Source organism: Pristiophorus japonicus, chromosome 1, assembly GCF_044704955.1.
Source record: "Pristiophorus japonicus isolate sPriJap1 chromosome 1, sPriJap1.hap1, whole genome shotgun sequence".
Lineage (NCBI taxonomy): Eukaryota > Metazoa > Chordata > Chondrichthyes > Pristiophoridae > Pristiophorus > Pristiophorus japonicus.
The window spans coordinates 220388195-220406183 of record NC_091977.1 but is presented as its reverse complement, the minus strand read 5'-3'; the positions used below and the strand labels follow the sequence as shown (position 1 = coordinate 220406183).

General features: G+C 46.3%; 1 protein-coding gene across 2 annotated transcripts in view; it reads right to left on the bottom strand.

Moving 5' to 3' along the window:
* Positions 1-17989, bottom strand: part of bnc2 (basonuclin zinc finger protein 2) — a 385796-nt gene that overhangs the window by 206988 nt on the left and 160819 nt on the right. For both annotated transcript variants that reach the window (XM_070870160.1, XM_070870136.1), the window contains exon 3: positions 11639-11874. In XM_070870160.1, coding sequence (XP_070726261.1) covers positions 11639-11874 — 236 coding nt within the window. The remainder of the gene's footprint in view (positions 1-11638; positions 11875-17989) is intronic.

Sequence of the window (17989 nt, the reverse complement as noted above, 5' to 3'; positions counted from 1 at the left end):
AAAGCAGTGAAGTCCTGCTACAACTGTACAGGGTATTGGTGAGGCCACACCTAGAGTACTGCATACATTTTTGGTCTCCGTATTTAAGGAAGGATATACTTGCATTGGAGGCAGTTCAGAGAAGGTTCACTAGGTTGATTCCAGAGATGAGGGAGTTGACTTATGAAGATAGGTTGAGCCTACACTCATTGGAGTTCAGATGAATGAGAGGTGATCTTATTGAAACTTATGATAATGACGGGGCTCGACAAGTTAGATGCAGAGAGGATATTTCCACTCATTGGGGAATCTAGAACTAGGGGGCCTAGGGCTCAATTTCCCAAAGCCCGTTTTCCTGTGTACTGCCAGAGTTACACCCGTTTTTCTAGGCCAGAAATGTGCTGGAAATGATTTGCCAAAATTTCCCCGATATATAATTTGAATTTGGCACCATGCAGCGTGTCCAGTTGCCTCGGGGGGGGGGGGTGAAGCCTGCTGTCTGCGCTGAAAAATTATGCCGCACCTTCTGTGCATGTACGGAAAAAAGACAGTTACGTTTTTGACGTCGTTCCAATAGACGCGCATGCTCAGTACAGCTCTCAGTTGGTCATCGGCCATTTTTAAAGAGCCAGTTGTGTGTGTGAGGAGGAGTGCTGTGTGCGAGCATTGGAAAAATCACAGCTGCAGCAATACAAGATGCAACGCGGTGCAAGGACCAAGAATTTCTTACAGGATGAAGTGGAGGCTCTAGTTACTGTGATTGAGAACAGATGGCAGGAGCTGGACACCAGCAGAGGTCACGTAAAAGATCCACCCAAAGAAATGAAGAAACACTGGAACCAACTTGCAGAAGATTACTGTGCAATGGTGACCACCACGAGATCTGGAGGCCAGTGTAAAAAGAAGTGGCAGGACCTTAGTCAAGTAGTTAGTGTAAGTAATATTTTCATTTATTCAATGGAATTGCAATTGTAAATGTGACCATCTGTATGTCCCACCCAGCAGAAAGACATCCTGTCTAAAAAGTTAGGTTTTCATCTTTGCAGAGGAAGGTGGCTCATAATAAAAGGGAAAGAACTTGAACAGGAGGAGGCCCAGCAAATCTGCACCCACTGACACCCTTGAAAGAGAGGTCGCTGCTTTGATGGGTCCTGCCTGGAGAAAAGCAACCACCACTGCACAAGCTGGGCCCACACGTGAGGGAGAGGGTAAGTCCTGCAAATTCATTGTGGTCCTTCAAATCAGCCTGCTGACCTGCGATGTGTGAGCCTACTCATGCCACCCACCCTGCCTCCTCCTCTGCTGCTAACCATTTGAATGTTGTGTTATATTTTGCAGAACTTGAGGCCAACCCTGGCAATGCAGAAGAAGATTTAGACGCGGACGTGCCTGAAGAGAACATCTTCCAATCCAACCATCCAGATCAAAAACATGGGGGTGAGGGGGAGGGGGAGGGGATGGAGCTGGATGAAGCTCCCACTGTTGTACTGATTTTGGAGAAAATGCCGCTCATGGAGGTGACAGCCCCTTCCGTGACTAGTGGTTTGAGTGCTGGTGGGACATTCCATGGTTTCACACGTTCCAAGGTTGCTGGTCCCAGTGGCGGGGTGCAGCGAGGCACACATGTGGAGAGGAGGGGAAGGAGAGCTCGACCGCGCTCTCCTGAGGTGTAGGGTATAACAGATGTGGTTCCGATGATGTCATTGTGTGCGGAGAGCATTGACCTTACCCGATCACTCCTGGATGCCACCAGTAGGGTGAGTGTTGAGGTAGTGGGACTCAGGAGACATAACAACAATGACACCAGATATGTAAATGATATCCGGGACCATTAGTGAGGGAATAGTGGCCATGAGGGAGGGAATGTCAGAGGTAGTGCAAACCACGTCACTGACCATGAGGGAGGAAATGTTGCAGGTAGTCGACACAGTTTTGCTCAACATGAGGGAGGGACTGTTGCAGGTCATTGAGACACTGTGAGGGCGCATAAGGGGCTTGTTGGAGTTAGCTGCTGCAATAAGGGAACACGGCCAGACCCCGCGCCCATTGACAGAATGAACTGCCACTCCCACTCCAATCCCCACACCAGCCTCTGAAGAGCCCAAAGCCGGACCCTCCAACATGCCGCCTGGGCCCTCCAACTTGCCACCTATTGTGGACGCCCCCCCCTCCTGCATCCCCTCCCCCTACCCCTGTCAAGAGGTGCACAGTACCTGAGATGTTAGAAAGAATAAGCTTGGTACCAAGCCCAGAAACACAGTGCCACCGCCTGTGGGCAGGGGTGATGGAGAGTCCAAGACCGAGCGCAGCGGGCGGTCTTAGAATAAGGTGAAGGAGAGATGGGTGGGTGCAGCCTTTCTTTGCTGCTGTTGTTATTATTATTGTTGTTAATGTTGAAACTGTTCTCAAATTAAAAGTTTTTATGTAAGTTCTGTAAATTTACAAGTTTATAAAAGTTTGTAAGTGATCTTAAAGTAAAGTTTGATACAAGAATAATTTTATTAAAGTTAAGTTAAGTACGTTGTTAAACTTTTGAATAAAATATATTTTACATTAAAACTGAATCATGTTCCATTAACACAACACAACATTACGGAACAGCTCCAAACAGTAAACATGTCCATGTGGAATAGTTGTCGCTGAGCCCTCAGGCATCAGTAAAGTGCTCACGGATGAGCTGCTGGCACAAGGCTCAAGCAACTGTTAAAGGGGCACGATGGCCTGCCCTCCTCCGCCGTCGTGCTCCGGCCTCAGGCACTTGCTTGGCTTCCTCATCCTCGTCGTCGTCCTCCTCCTCCTCCTCCTCCTGCTCGTCACCTGCATCTTCCACATCATTATCATCATCAGCCACTCTCACCGCAGCTGAGTCTTCCACTACCAAGTGCTGAAACATCATGATGGCTAAGTTATGCAGCATGCAGCACACAACAGTGAACTGACCGACAATCTTCGGGGAGTACAGCAAGTAGCCTCCGGAATGGTCCAGGCATCAGAAATGCTGTTTCAAGATGCCAATGTGCGACATGTTGTATACACAGTCAACTTCCGTCCGGGTTACGCGTGGGGGAGTCATGAGCCAGGTGGTTAGGCCGTACCCTTTGTCTCCCAGTAGCCAGCTCTGCCCTTCTGGCTGCTGCTGCTGAAACGTGGCAGATAGAATGCTGTCGCGTAGGATGAACACATCATGGGTGCTCCCAGGATATCTTGCATCCACTGACATTACATGATGCATGTCGTCACACATGAGCTGTACATTAATGGAGTGGAAGCCTTTTCTGTTCCTGGACATCTCTGAATCCTCCAAAGATACTCGCAATGTGATGTGGGTAAAATCAATGCAGCCCTGTACCTTTGGGAAGCCAGCAATCCTGGAGAAGCCCATAGCCCGGTCATGGGTTACTTGGCGGTCATGGGGAATGTTATGAAGTAATTCCTATGCACATACAGTGCAGCCATGACCTGGTGAATGGAGACATGTGTTGCACGTTGAGAGATGGTGCACACATGCCCAGTTGTAGCTTGAATCGAGCTGGAGGCATAGAATGAAAATGCAGCTGTAACCTTCACTTCAACTGATAAAGCAGTCCACCTGATGCTTCTAGGTTGCAGATCTGCTTTGACCAACTCACAGATCTCACTTACAACTTCTTTGCGGAAACGCAGCCTTCTGACACAGTCTGCATCACTCAGGTGGAGGTACGAACGCCTGTCTCGATATACCCGAGGTGGGTAAGGCCTCCTGCCCAGCACCACAGAACATAGAAAATAGGAACAATAGTAGGCCATTCGGCCCTTTGAGCCTGCACAGCCATTCAATATGATCATAGCTGATCCTCGATCTCAACACCATATTCTCGCTTTCTCCCCATACCATTTGATGTCTTTTGTGTCCAGAAATCTATCTATCTCCTTCTTAAATATATTCAGTGACTTGGCCTCCACAGCCTTCTGTGGTAGAGAATTCCACGGGTTCACCACCCTCTGAGTGAAAAAGTTTCTCCTCATCTCGGTCCTAAATTTCCTACCCCGTATCCTGAGACTGTGACCCCTTGTTCTAGACTTCCCAGCTAGGGGAAACATCCTCCCCTCATCCAGTCTGTCCAATCGCGTCAGAATTTTATATGTTTCAATGAGATCCCCTCTCATTCTTCTAAACTCGAGTGAAAACCCTACAGGTTCTGATGTTCCTGATGCGATGACGTCGAATCAATTGTCTCCTACGTAGCACCATGATGCAGAAGGCTCACACAAAGTACGGCATTGTCAGTATTGCCCCCATACATAAATTTAACCTTTGAAAGCAGCTCAAAACGGTCGGAAAGCAGGCAGGCACGACAGGTTTGCAGTTCTCTCTCTCCCCAAGGTCGGTATGGATGGATCACACCCAAGGTCTTGTGACTTCTCCTCTTTCCCCCCCCGCGCACCCCGCCCCTCCAGCACCCCCACCCACTCATTGCAGTCTTCAGTGCAGAAGGCTTCCGCTCAGCACCTTGCACCCCGGCTCGAGGCCTTCCGATCGGTCTCGGTCGCTCTCTCCTCCCCACAGCTTGTTTTATAGCCAAGCCCCGAGCCTCTGTGTCCGGGCGTAGGTCTGATTCTGCCGGCCAAAGCTACAACCCTCCAGCCCTGCTTCAAGACATTCAGTGATGGCATGTGAGTGAGTAAAAAAGAGAAGACCTCTGAATTCCAACAAATTTATATTTATTACATTGACAGGTATAAAAATGTGAACTTTATTATTGATTTTGACAGTGATCTTGACTCCCTCCAAAATCTTTGATTTAAAAACAATGGCATCTTTCAGCGCCGATTTGTCAATGTGCGCTGGTTTTCTTAAGTGCCCAGATTTTTTGGGAGTGGCCAGATACGCCAACCTAGGAGGACAAAATGTTGGACAAACTGCGAAAAATGTTAAAAACCGGCGCAGACATAACGTTAAAAAAAAAAACGGGCCTAGAAAAATCGTAACTAAGTCAGTTACACCGGCGCAAATCACAGCGGCAAACTTGGGAAAAAATAAATACGGCAAAAAAAATGCTGCACGACAAAAAAATAGCTCAAATGACCGGGGAAAATTGAGCCCATAGTTTTAGAATAAGGAGCCGCTCATTCAAAACTGAGATGAGGAGGAATTTCTTCTCTCAGAGGATTGTAAATCTGTGGAATTCTCTACCCCAGAAAGCTGTGGAGGATGGGTCATTGAATATATTTGAGACGGATAGACAGATTTTTGAGCGATAAGGGAATAAAGGGTTATGGGGAGCGGAGAGGAAAGTGGAGATTGAATGGCGGAGCAGGCTCGAGGGACCAAATGGACTACTCCTGCTCCTATTTCTTATGTTCTTATGTTCTTATACTGGTAGCAACAAAATGCTCCCTTTACTTAAATTATCAGGTATCCATGCCCAAGAGAGCAACTGATCTACAGTGCACTCAAAAATATTTAAATTTAACACTGGTCATTAAATGCTGTCATTGTTAAATTCAATATTTTTCACTTTTCTAATTGGTAGTTAATACCATGTGTGAATCCTTGTGAAAGTATGAGAAGTTTCTATTGTGGAAACGTTTTTGTTTAATTCAGTATGGAAAGTAAGGTTCCTGTTTTCACTCATTTTTTCCAAAGAGAGTAGGTGCGAGTGTAAAACAACCATTTCATGGTCACCTGCCCCTGTGCAGTCCTTCACCGCACTCGTGCCTGGACTCACCGGAGTATTAAAAGTAAAGAAAGTGTTGCTCGGGGCAGCAAAACTCAAATATTACCATGGATGTGTACATCATGACCTACTTTCAGCCAACCTCAATCAGGAATCCAACGTATTACAGGTAATACCATTTTATGGTCTATCATACCTCAATCACAATCTCTTAATGCAACTAGCAAATCTTTCCCAATAGTTTCCATCTCTTTCAATGGAGTAGTGATCTATGGTGCATACTATCCGAAGCTAAGAATTCAAAATTAGAGAATAATGGATCATATGGTACATTTATCATGAATTTTAACTCACTAGGCAATGATCAAAGTTGGACAATGATCAAAGATGCTGCACCCAACTGCAAATTAAAATTCATTAATGTCATTGGGGGCATGTGTATTTTTTTGAATCACAAATAAGATGTTTGAATTTTCCTATTGCTGTATGCGATTCTCCTGTTTGACCAGCTGTTTCTCTCAATCACTCTCGGAGACAGAGTGAAACCATTGCTCAGCAGAACTCTGATAGCCCCACACATAATTGCAAGTCTATTGCTCCTTGGTCACGACAGACAAGCTCAGCATTGGTGTGAAGCCAAAATCCATTCGCACCAGTGAGTATAATTCGGGTATGAAGGCCTGAACTGACTCAGACGTGGAGTCTCAATGCTTTGTTTCGTGACACTGGATTCAAGCAACAATTGCACTATCAATATGAAGCAAGAGCACTTTGCACTGACATTGCAGTTGTAGTTTAAAATGAACCCTTAATATGCAGGGTCCAGAGTAGTATGGGCCTTGCAGTATGGGTATAGGTCTACATTGTCCTATTGAAAGAGAGAGCGTGAGAGGCAGCTTAGTACGTTTCCATGATGGTCAAAGATGGCAGCTTAAATGTAAATCTATCACAACAAATTGTAATGAATTGGGGAGGAGTTCTGAAGTGGACACTCAAAATGATAACTGGCATATGAAGACCACCACTTCAAAACTCATTGTGATCGTAAAGGTTTCCTGTGGACTTTTATTTGTTTCACCATCTTGGAAACTCCTAGGTGTTTACATTCGGACATTTTCTGCTTGCAAGCATTAAATTCCTGATCATACTGTGACTTCAGGAGTACTGCAGAGATACACTGCAGCATACTCCACCCACACGATTACGCTCTCAAATTATATTCTGGATTAAGACTGGCTTCCATTCAGTGATATGACTCACCAGATAAGTTTACTTATTGCCTAAACTCAGTATTAAAACAAACACAAAAGAGGAAAGAGGAACAAGCTTGTATGTACAGTATGCCTATCACTAATGTCGAAGAAAGAGAATTCATGCAGAGTGCTGGTTATTGGAGAGATACAGCACGCTACAGAAACTAAAACTATTGGGAATGGATTGCGTTTCACAACTGCTGTAAATCTTAACAGTTCAACTCTGCTGGAGGTAGTCAACATAGAAACATAGAAAATAGGTGCAGGAGTAGGCCATTCGGCCCTTTGAGCCTACACCGCCATTCAATAAGATCATGGCTGATCATTCACCTCAGTACCCCTTTCCTGCTTTCTCTCCATACCCCTTGATCTCTTTAGCCGTAAGGGCCATATCTAACTCCCTCTTGAATATATCCAACAAACTGTCATCAACAACTCTCTGCAGTAGAGAATTCCACATGTTTACACCTGTGAATGAAGAAGTTTCTCCTCATCTCAGACCTAAATGGCTTACCCTTTATCATTAGACTATGTCGCTTGGTTCTGGATTTCACCAACATTGGGAACATTCTTTCTGCATCTAATCTGTCCAGCCCTGTCAGAATTTTATGTTTCTATGAGATCCCCTTTCATCCTTCTAAACTCCAGTCCATACAGTCTCTCCTCATATGTCAGTCCTGCCATCCCAGGAACCTGTCTGGTGAACCTTCGCTGCACTCCCTCAATAGCAAGAACGTCCTTCCTCAGATTAGGAGACCAAAACTGAACACAATATTCAAGGTGGGGCCTTACCAAGACCCTGTACAATTGCAGTAAGACCTCCCTGCTCCCATACTAAAATCCCCTAGCAATGAAGGCCAACATACCATTTGCCTTCTTCACCGCCTGCTGTACCTGCATGCCAACTTTCAATGACTGATGAACCATGACACCCAGGTCTCGTTGAACCTCCTCTTTTCCGAATCGACCGCCATTCAGATAATATTCTGCCTTTGTGTTTTTGCCCCCAAAGTGGATAACCTCACATTTATCCACATTATACTGCATCTGCCATGCAGTTGCCCACTCACCTAACCTGTCCAAGTCACCCTGCAGCCTCTTAGCACCTTCCTCACAGCTCACACCGCCACCCAGCTTAGTGTCATCTGTAAACTTGGAGATATTACTTCAATTCCTTCATCTAAATCATTGAAGTATATTGTAAAGAGCTGGGGTCCCAGCACTGAACCCTGTGGCACCCCACTAGTCACTGCCTGCCATGCTGAAAAGGACCCGTTTATCCTGCTGTCTGCCAACCAGTTCTCTATCCACATCAGTACATTACTCCCAATACCATGTGCTTTAATTTTACACACCAATCTCTTGTGTGGGACCTTGTCAAAAGCCTTTTGAAAGTCCAAATACACCACATCCACTGGTTCTTTGTCCACTCTACTAGTTATATCCTCAAAAAAATTCGAGAAGATTTATCAAGCATGATTTCCCTTTCATAAATCCATGCTGACTTGGACCGATCCTGTCACTGCTTTCCAAATACGCTGCTAATTCATCTTTAATTATTGATTCCAACATTTTCCCCACTACTGATGTCAGGCTAACCAGTCTATAATTACCTGTTTTCTCTCTCCCTCCTTTTTTAAAAAGTGGTGTTATATTAGCTACCCTCCGGTCCATAGGAACTGATCCAGAGTCAATAGACTGTTGGAAAATGATCACCAATGCATCCACTATTTCTAGGGCCACTTTCTTAAGTACTCTGGGATGCAGACTACCAGGCCCTGGGGATATATTGGCCTTCAATCCCATCAATTTCCCTAACACAATTTCCCGTCTAATAAGGATTTCCTTAAGTTCCTCCTTCTCACTAGACCCTCGGTCCCCTCGTATTTCCAGAATGTTATTTGTGTCTTCCTTTGTGAAGACAGAACCAAAGTATTTGTTCAACTGATCTGCCATTTCTTTGTTCCCCAGAATAAATTCACCTGATTCTGACTGCAAGGGACCTATGTTTGTCTTCACTAATCTTTTTCTCTTCACATATCTATAGAAGCTTTTACAGTCAGTTTTTATGTTCCCAGCAAGCTTCCTCTCATACTCTATTTTCCCCCTCCTAATTAAACCCTTTGTCCTCCTCTGCTGAATTCTAAATTTCTCCCAGTCCTCAGGTTTGCTGCTTTATCTGGCCTCTTGCTTGGATTTAACACTATCTCTAATTTCCCTTGTTAGCCACGGTTGAGCCACCTTCCCTGTTTTATTTTTACTCCAGACAGGGATGTACAATTGTTGAAATTCAGCCATGTGATCTTTAAATGTTTGCTATTGCCTATCCACCGTCAACCCTTTAAGTATCATTCGCCAGTCTATTCTCGCCAATTCACGTCTCATACCATCGAAGTTACCTTTCCTTAAGTTCAGGACCCTGTGTCACTTCTCCATCTTAATAAAGAATTCTACCATATTATGGTAACTCTTCCCCGAGGGGCCTCGCACAACAAGATTGCTAATTAGTCCTTTCTCATTACACATCACCCAGTCAAGGATGGCCAGCTCTCGAGTTGATTTCTCAACATATTGGTCTCGAAAACCATCCCTAATACACTCCAGGAAATCCTCCTCCACCGTATTGCTACCAGTTTTGTTAGCCCAATCTATATGTAGATTAAAGTCGCCCATGATAACTGCTGTACCTTGATTGCATGCATCCCTAATTTCTTGTTTGATGCTGTCCCCAACCTCACTGCTACTGTTTGGTGGTCTGTACACAACTCCCACTCGTGTTTTCTGCCCTTTGGTATTCCGTAGCTCTACCCATACAGATTCCACATGCTCCAAGCTAATGTGCTTCCTTACTATTAACCAGCAACGATACCCCACCTCCTTTTCCTTTCTGTCTATCCTTCCTGAATGTTGAATGCCCCTGGATGTTGAGTTCCCAGCCTTGGTCACCCTGGAGCCATGTCTCTGTGATGCCAATTATATCATATTGGTTAATTGCTGCCTGCGCAGTTAATTCGTCCACCTTATTACGAATGCTCCTCGCATTGAGGCACAGAGCCTTCAGGCTTGCCTTTTTAACACACTTTGCCCCTTTAGAATTTTGCTGTAATGTGGCCCTTTTTGATTTTTGCCTTGGGTTTCTCTGCCCTCCACTTGTACTTTTCTTCTTTCTGTCTTTTGTTTCTGCCCCCATTCTACTTCCCTCTGTCTCCCTGCAGAGGTTCCTATACCTCTGCCATATTAGTTTAACCCCTCCCCAATAGCACTAGCAAACACTCCCCCCTCGGACACTGGTTCCGGTCCTGCCCAGGTGCAGATCGTCCAGTTTGTACTGGTCCCACCTCCCCCAGAACCAGTTCCAATGTCCCAAGAATTTGAATCCCTCCCTCTGCACCACTCCTCAAGCCACATATTCATCTTAGCTATCCTGCAATTCCTACTCTGACTAGCACGTGGCACTGGTAGCAATCCTGAGATTACTACCTTTGAAGTCCTACTTTTTAATTTAACTTCTAGTACGCTTGTGCTGGTAAATGTTATTTTCTAACAACGCGACCTGCTCATGGCCAATGCAGATTCACCATAGCGTAGACCAATTTGATGATCCGAAGACTAGCTATACATAGCATGATAGCAGTGAAACACATTTTTAATCACTGCGCGACACTGTGCGACTGCTAATTCTCCTGGCAACCTTTCAAAAAGGATATTTGTTGGCTGAATAATTTTCAGACAAGGTTGGTTCATTTGACCAGGGGCCATGGGAATGGATTAGTAAACCTCTAGAAATATAGATACCTGCCATGAATTTAGAAATTATTGCCTCGAAAATCCAGAGAACATTGCATCTGGGCGTAAAATCTGAGATGCCCCCTCCCTGGGCCTCTGTTGCTTACCCTGCCAAAGATTGCTGAGTCCTTTCATTAGCCTGGTATTGAAAGGTGCCCAGGCCCTAGAGTCACATCTCAGCTGCCACCATTATCCAAGCTGGAAAGTCCAGTGGAGGTAGACTGGTTGGGGAGTGGATCAAGATCCTCCCAAACGAGGATTTTGTTCCTCCACCACCACTCCCCACAGCCTCTTTGGTAAGGGGGCTGCATGAGAAAAGATATTTCAATTTTTAAAAAAAAATTAGATTGTCCTTTAGAGGTCCAACCTTGATCCTAGCCTCGACCACCTGGTGATCCCCACATGATCCCCTTGGTTGCTCGGCACCTGCAGGTGCTCCTGCATCGACCGTATGTTGGGTCCCATTGAAGACCCAGGAGGCAGGGATTCTCAACATGAGGAGTCTCCCCTGACCCCACTCCACATGTACAGCAATTGTTTTCCAGGGGACGGGTAGAGGCCATTCCAGATTTTGGGTTAGGATTTGGGCAGACGTGGGTCCCAGCCTAGCTTGCAGCCACTCTGACACCCACCGCCTAGAGATAGGACGAAGTATGCTATAACGGCTACAGATTTCTCAGCCTCCGTTATGCATAGCTACATTTCTTCCAATAAATTGGGAAAGATGTGCCTCAACGTGCAACCTTCAAAGAAACAAACCCAAGTCGTCACCTGGTGCAGAATGGGTTGTGAATAGCAACTCGGTGGGCTTACTGTGGAAATGCCACTTCTCATTCTACAATGTTTCTGGGGGATTGAAGCTGGTAACCAGGTGTCGTAACAAGCGTAGCTGTCCTCACCTAGCTAAAGTCACGTGGGCGCTCGGAGCGACCCAGTTTATCCACGCTTTATGCTAGTTCCTACCTGAAGGATGTAACCGCGAACGTAGTCTCGGAGAGTCCAGCCCAGGCCATGCAGGATCTGAAGCACCTCCTCCTGTTTGAGCACGCTGAAGAGACGGTCGAGAAGGATCTTGAGGCGCACTGGGACTGCCTGGGTCCCGTACAACATCAGGCTGCTGATGTCGAACACCACATTGGATTGAACGATCTCCACCTGAGTTGGATGGTAAAGGTGTTGGGTGCTGAGTTTGTCCAATGCTGGGGAAAAAAGAAGAGGAAATTAGATATTTAAAAAAATAGAATCATCATGCAGCACAGATGGAGGCCATTCAGCCCATCATGCCTGTGCCGGCTGTTTGAAAGAGCTATCGAGTAGAATTACATAGAATGCATAGCGTAGAAACAGGCCGGGAAGCATTTCTTCACTCAAAGGTCATGGAAATCTGGAACACTTTCCCCAAAAAACTGTTGAGACTGGGGGTCAATTAAAAATTTCAAAAGCAATATTGTTAGGCAAGGGTATTAAGGTAAATGGAACAAAGGTGGGTAGATGGAGTTTACAGATCAGCCACATTCTAATTGAATGGCAGAATAGATAAGAGGGGCTGAATGGCTTCTTCCTGTTCCTGTGGTCCTTGATTCAAGAAACAAATGTACCTCTGTGATCAACTGATGTGTTTCAGTGAGCTCGGATCAATTCCTTCACCCATCCTCTTTCCCAAGAAGAAATGAAGACCCCTTTCTGTCACAACTGATGAACTCCACCCAAAGTGAGTCAATCTGTTTATAGATTTATTAATATATTTTCCTCTGTTCCCCACTTTTTGCTTTGCCATTATCAAGCCCCATCCCAGCAGGTACTCTGGTACCTCACATCTACCAATGGCTCTATAGCTACCTACTTGAAGCAGTCCGGACTGATTGTCCTTGCAATCGATCCACCCAATACCCCTCCTCCTCCCCGATTATCCTTCATCCTTCCTCCCTTCCCTCCTCCTCCCTCCCATCACTCTTCCTTCCTACCTGCCCCTTCCTTCATCCTTCCTCCCTCCCCTCCACCTCCTTCCTCCTCGCCCCCTCCCCTCCCTCCTCGCCCCCTCCCCTCCCTCATTCTCCCTTTTCCTCCCTATCTCTCCCCTCCTCGCTCTTCCTTCCTCCCTGCCTCCTCCCCACCTCCCTCCCCTTCACTCTTCCTCCCTGCCACCTCCCCTCCCCCTCCTTCCTCCCCACCCTCGCTCTCTCGCTGCCAGCTCCCCTCCATCCTCCCCTCCCTCGCTCTTCCTCCCTGCCACCTCCCCCTCCCTCATCCCCTCGCTCGCTCTTCCTCCCTGCCACCTCCCCTCCTTCCTCCCCTCCCCTCCCCACTCTTCCTCCCTGCCACCTCCTCACCCTCCTTGCTCTTCCATCCTTTTCCCTCACCTCCCTTCCTCCCTCCTTCTCGCTCTTCTTCCCTCCATCTCCCCTCCTCTGCTTCCCCTCCCTCCCTCCCCCACTAATCCTCCCCCTCCCTCATTCTTTCCTCCAGCTTGCCCCCTTCCCTCGCTTTGTAGAAGCACATGACCTCCGCTCAGCACCTCCCCAGAAGGGCAAACTGAGACAGGCACAAAAATCGCAGGAACAAACTTAAATGGCAGCACTTTATGCAGAGAGTGTAGCAACTCCAACACACTATTCCACCACTGTGCCCCAGTTAAGACAATATAGGGCCCACAAATTCCACACAGCGGGTAGTCATTTTACTTTAATTTTTAATTGTCTGTTCTTACAAAAAAGATATAGAGGCACTACAGAAGGTGCAAAAAAGGCTCACAAGGATAATAACAGAACTGAGAGGTTATACCAATCAGGAAAGATTGAACAGGCAGGGGCTCCTTTCTCTAGAAAAGAAACTACTGAGGGGTGATCGGATAGAGGTCTTTAGAACTATGAAAAGGTTCGGTAGGGTAGACAGAGAGAAGATATTTCCACTTGTTTCCCCGGTGTCCTGGCTTATATTTATCCTTCAATCAACATAAAACAGATTATCTGGTCATTATCTCATTGCTGTGCACAAATTGGCTGTCACGTTTCCTGCATTACACCAATGACTGCTCTTCAGAAGTACTTCAGTGGCTGTAAAACGCTTTGGGATGTCCTGAGGTTGGGAAAGGTGCTATATAAATGCAAGTCTTTCTTTTAAGTGAAATGAATTAATTGCACTAAATTAATTACCACAGCATCATTAGGCTGATGATGTTACAGCACTGTTAATGAAGTATTTATTGAATGCGATACCCTGTTTATACAGAAATCATTGTAGTATACTACATTATATGCATACATGTATTGCAGCACAATAAAAAGAATATAGAGGCACTGGAGCAGTTGCAAGAATGATACCAGACCAGGCTCATGCCAGAGCAAGGCTTTTGATAAAGTCCCACATAGCAGACTGGTCATGAAAGTAAAACCCCATGGGATCTCGGGCAAAGAGGCAAGTTGGATCCAAAATTGGCTCATAGGCAGGAAGCAAAGGGCAATAGTTGATGGGTGTTTTTGTGACTGGAAGGCTGTTTCCAGTGGGGTTCCACAGGGCTCAGTACTATGTCCCCTACTTTTTGTGGTATACCTGTATAACAATTATTTAGACTTGAATGTAGGGCGTATGATTAAGAAGTTTGCAGATGATACTAAAATCGGCTGTGTAGTTGATAAGGAAGAAGAAAGCTGTAGACTGCAGGAAGATATCAATGAACTGGTCAGGTGGGCAGAACAGTGGCAAATGGAATTCAATCCGCAGAAGCGTGAGGTAATGCATTTGAGGAGGGCTAACAAGACAAGAGAATACACATTAAATGGTAGGAAACTGAGAAGTGTAGAGGAACAAAGGGATCTTGGAGTGCATGTTCACAGATCCTTGAAGGTAGCAGGTCAGGTAGATAAGATGGTTAAGAAGGCAGACGGAATACTTGCCTTTATTAGCCGAGGCATCGAATACAAGAGCAGGGAGGTTATGCTTGAACTGTATAAAACACTAGTTCGGCTACAGCTAGAGTACTGGATGCAGTTCTGGTCATCACATTACAGGAAAGATGTGATTGTGCTTGAGAGGGTACAGAGGAGATTTGCGAGGCTTTTGCCTGGACTGGAGAATATTAGCGATGAGGAAAGATTGGATAGACTGGGGTTGTTTTCTTTGGAACAGAGGAGGCTGAGGAGAGACCTCATTGAGGTGCATAAAATTACGAGGGGATAGAGTGGAGAGGAAGGACTTATTTCCCTTAGTAGAGGGGCCAACAACCAGGGGACATAGATTTTAAATAATTGGTAGGAGGTTTAGAGGGGATTTGAGGGGAAATTACTTCACCCAGAGGGTGGTAGGATGGTTTGGAACTCACTGCCTGAAAGGGTGGTAGAGGCAGAAACTCCCACCACATTTAAAAAGTGCTTGGATGTGCACTTAAAGTGCCGTAACCGACAGGGCTACGGACCTAGAGCTGGAAAGTGGGATTAGGCTGGGTAGCTTTTTGTCGGCTGGCACGGACGCGATGGGCCGAAATCAGTGGCGTAACTACGCCAATGCAGCGGCATTGGGGCCCTCGCCTGAAGGGGGCCCACCACCTGCTTCCTCGCAAACTCGTTGGTGGTGTGGCTCAGCTGGAAAACACTCTCGTCCATCCTCTTGGTGAAAGTTTTGAACCCGTCGACCCTGCTCTCGACCTCCTGCAGGTCGAGGGGGCTCTGCAGGGTGCTGAGCGTCAGGAAGAAATTGCCCCCCACCATGTCGTCCTTCTCGGCTTTCCTCTTGCCCTGCTTCCCAGCCTTTGCTTTGTTGCAGGTGAGGAATGCTGGAAGTCGTCACAGCGGGTCATGTGGTTCATCCACAGGATCAGCCCTTTCTTCCGATGAAGTCCTCCTCGAAGCGGCCGGTGGCTTGCTTCTTGGGGATATGGGGCACCGAGATGACGGGGAACTTTGCCCCCGTACTCACTCGCTAACAGCCCGTCCTGTCAAAATCCGAGAACCCGCCACCGCCGCCGGCTTCCCCGGACAGCGGCTCGTCCGTCACCGTCAAGTTATCGTCCCAGTCGTCGTCGCCGCCGCTGCCCGACGCCTGGTGCTGTAGCTCCGCCAGGACCAGCCCCCCAAGGCCGCCACCACCACCCATTTGGGCAAGAGGCGGGGGGGCAGAAGGTGCTGGCGGCAGGGCAGGCTGGCAGGGGAAAGCTGCTGGGGGGGGGGCTGAGGCAGCACCTCGTCCTCCTGCACCGAGATCTCGCCCACATTCTCGCTCTGGAAATCGTACAGAGCCCGAGCCTGGAGTGCCATCGTCCCACCATCCGCACCCGGCTCAGCTCCGCTCCCGGACCCCGCGGTAACCCCCCACCCCATAAACCCTCCCTCACACCGGTCCCGGCTCCCCCTCACACCGGCTCCCACAGACCCCGAACTCCCTCTTCGGCCCCCCTGGACCCCCTCACTCGAGGGGCAGCTGCGCAGGGTCTTCCCTGGCTGCTGCACTTTTCCCTGTCGTTCTGTGATTTTTTTAGATCTATGTTTGCATTGGGGCCCACATCCTCTAGTTATGCCACTGGCCAAAATGGCCTCCTTCTGTGCTGTAAATTTCTCTGATTCAATGAACTGAGGTTATACCCACCAGGAAACATTGAACAGACTGGGTCTCTTTTCTCTAGAATAGAGAAGTCAGGGGTGAACTGATAGAGTTCTTTAAAATTATGAAAGGGTTCAATAGGGTAAAGGTAGAGGAGGTGTTTCCACTTGTAGGAGAGTCCAAAACTCAGGGACATAAATAGAAGATAGTTACTAATAAATCCAATAGGAAATTCAGGAGAAACCTCTTTACTCAGAGAGTGGGGAGAATGTGGAACTCATTACCACATGGAGTAGTTGAGGCAAGCCGCACAGATGCATGTAAGCGGAAGCTGGATAAACACATGAGGGAGCAAGGAATATAAGGAGATGCTGACAGGTTGAGATGAAAAGGGGGGGGAGGAGGCTAGTGTGGAGCATAAATAACAGCACAGACCAGCTGAGCCAAATGGCCTGTTTCTGAGCTGTGTCTTCTGTGGAAAATGCTGTGTTGAGTCACTGCTATCAGTTTCTAACTTCAGTCACTGAATAATGGCGCCTCTTTGTGATACCCTGTAGTGTGAATCGCATTTCCATAATCAAGTGTTGACCCATGGAAAGGAAAAGGAAGGGGCAAGGGGGTATGAGTATTAGCAAAGTGACAGTGTGAAGTCTAGTGCAAATTAATATGCCAAAGGAGGTTTGGGTGCATGTCAAAAGAAAGGACTCTTGAAATTATGCCCAGGATTTTAGCTTGAGCAAAAGAAATGATTGGTTACACATAACCCCGAATGGACAACTCAAAACCAAGTTAAAACATTTTTCACCAAACAGCAGATCATCCCCTTGTGCACATCCTCCCATTGTGTGCCTCTGTAAGGGCTGGACACCACCTCTGTCCATGTAGCCTGCGCAGCACAGCACCACAGACTGAGGAGAGCTTCACCTCCTCACTGCACAATCCCAATGGAAGGAGTGTGATCTCCCCAATTCTAAGCACTCTACATTAGCACCACACAGAACAGAGTCACACTAAAACAACACACAATGAAACTCTATGTCTTGCACCATTTCTGAAGGAAAAATATTACTTGGAAGAATACAAGAATATGCATATTTTAGATATCAAAAGTTACAATTTGCCAGAACTTTGAAAAATATCTGCTCACGGTAATTCAATTAAATGTATAAGTTTCACTTATTTAAAATCTCCTTGATAAGACTTCAAATGCATCATCTACGCTATTTGAGATCTGTGCTTTCACTTATTCAAATGTATATTCTTAATTCATTTTATTCTTCTCTTTACTTGACTGAGCTAATCCGAGAAAATGTGAATTTAATTTGTAAATGAGTAAGTCTATATTAATTAACCACCAACGATTCCAACTAGTATGCTTAAATATTCTTTGATATTGCAAAGTATATTCATCAATTAACACAATTACAAAAATAAGGAAATTACCCCAATTAGGTCCAAGTAATACTCTGTGATTGAAAGTGATAGAGCTGTCTGCCTGCATGTGATAATCATTTTATCTTCACCACAGTGAGATAACTTATAGTTTTGCACACATCATCCATTCATGTATACAGAATAAATTAAAATTCATAAAAAAGGAAACTTTTATCACATTTCCTATTATCTTATTCCAAACGACACTTCAGATAACTGCTAGTTTTCATAGCCACAGGCAAGGTGCTGTTACACGCTCCCATCTGCAACTTTTGCTCCAAACTTTGAACCAAATCCAGTTTTACACAGTGCCCTTTTTATTTAATAACTATCAGGTTTCCGCTGTCT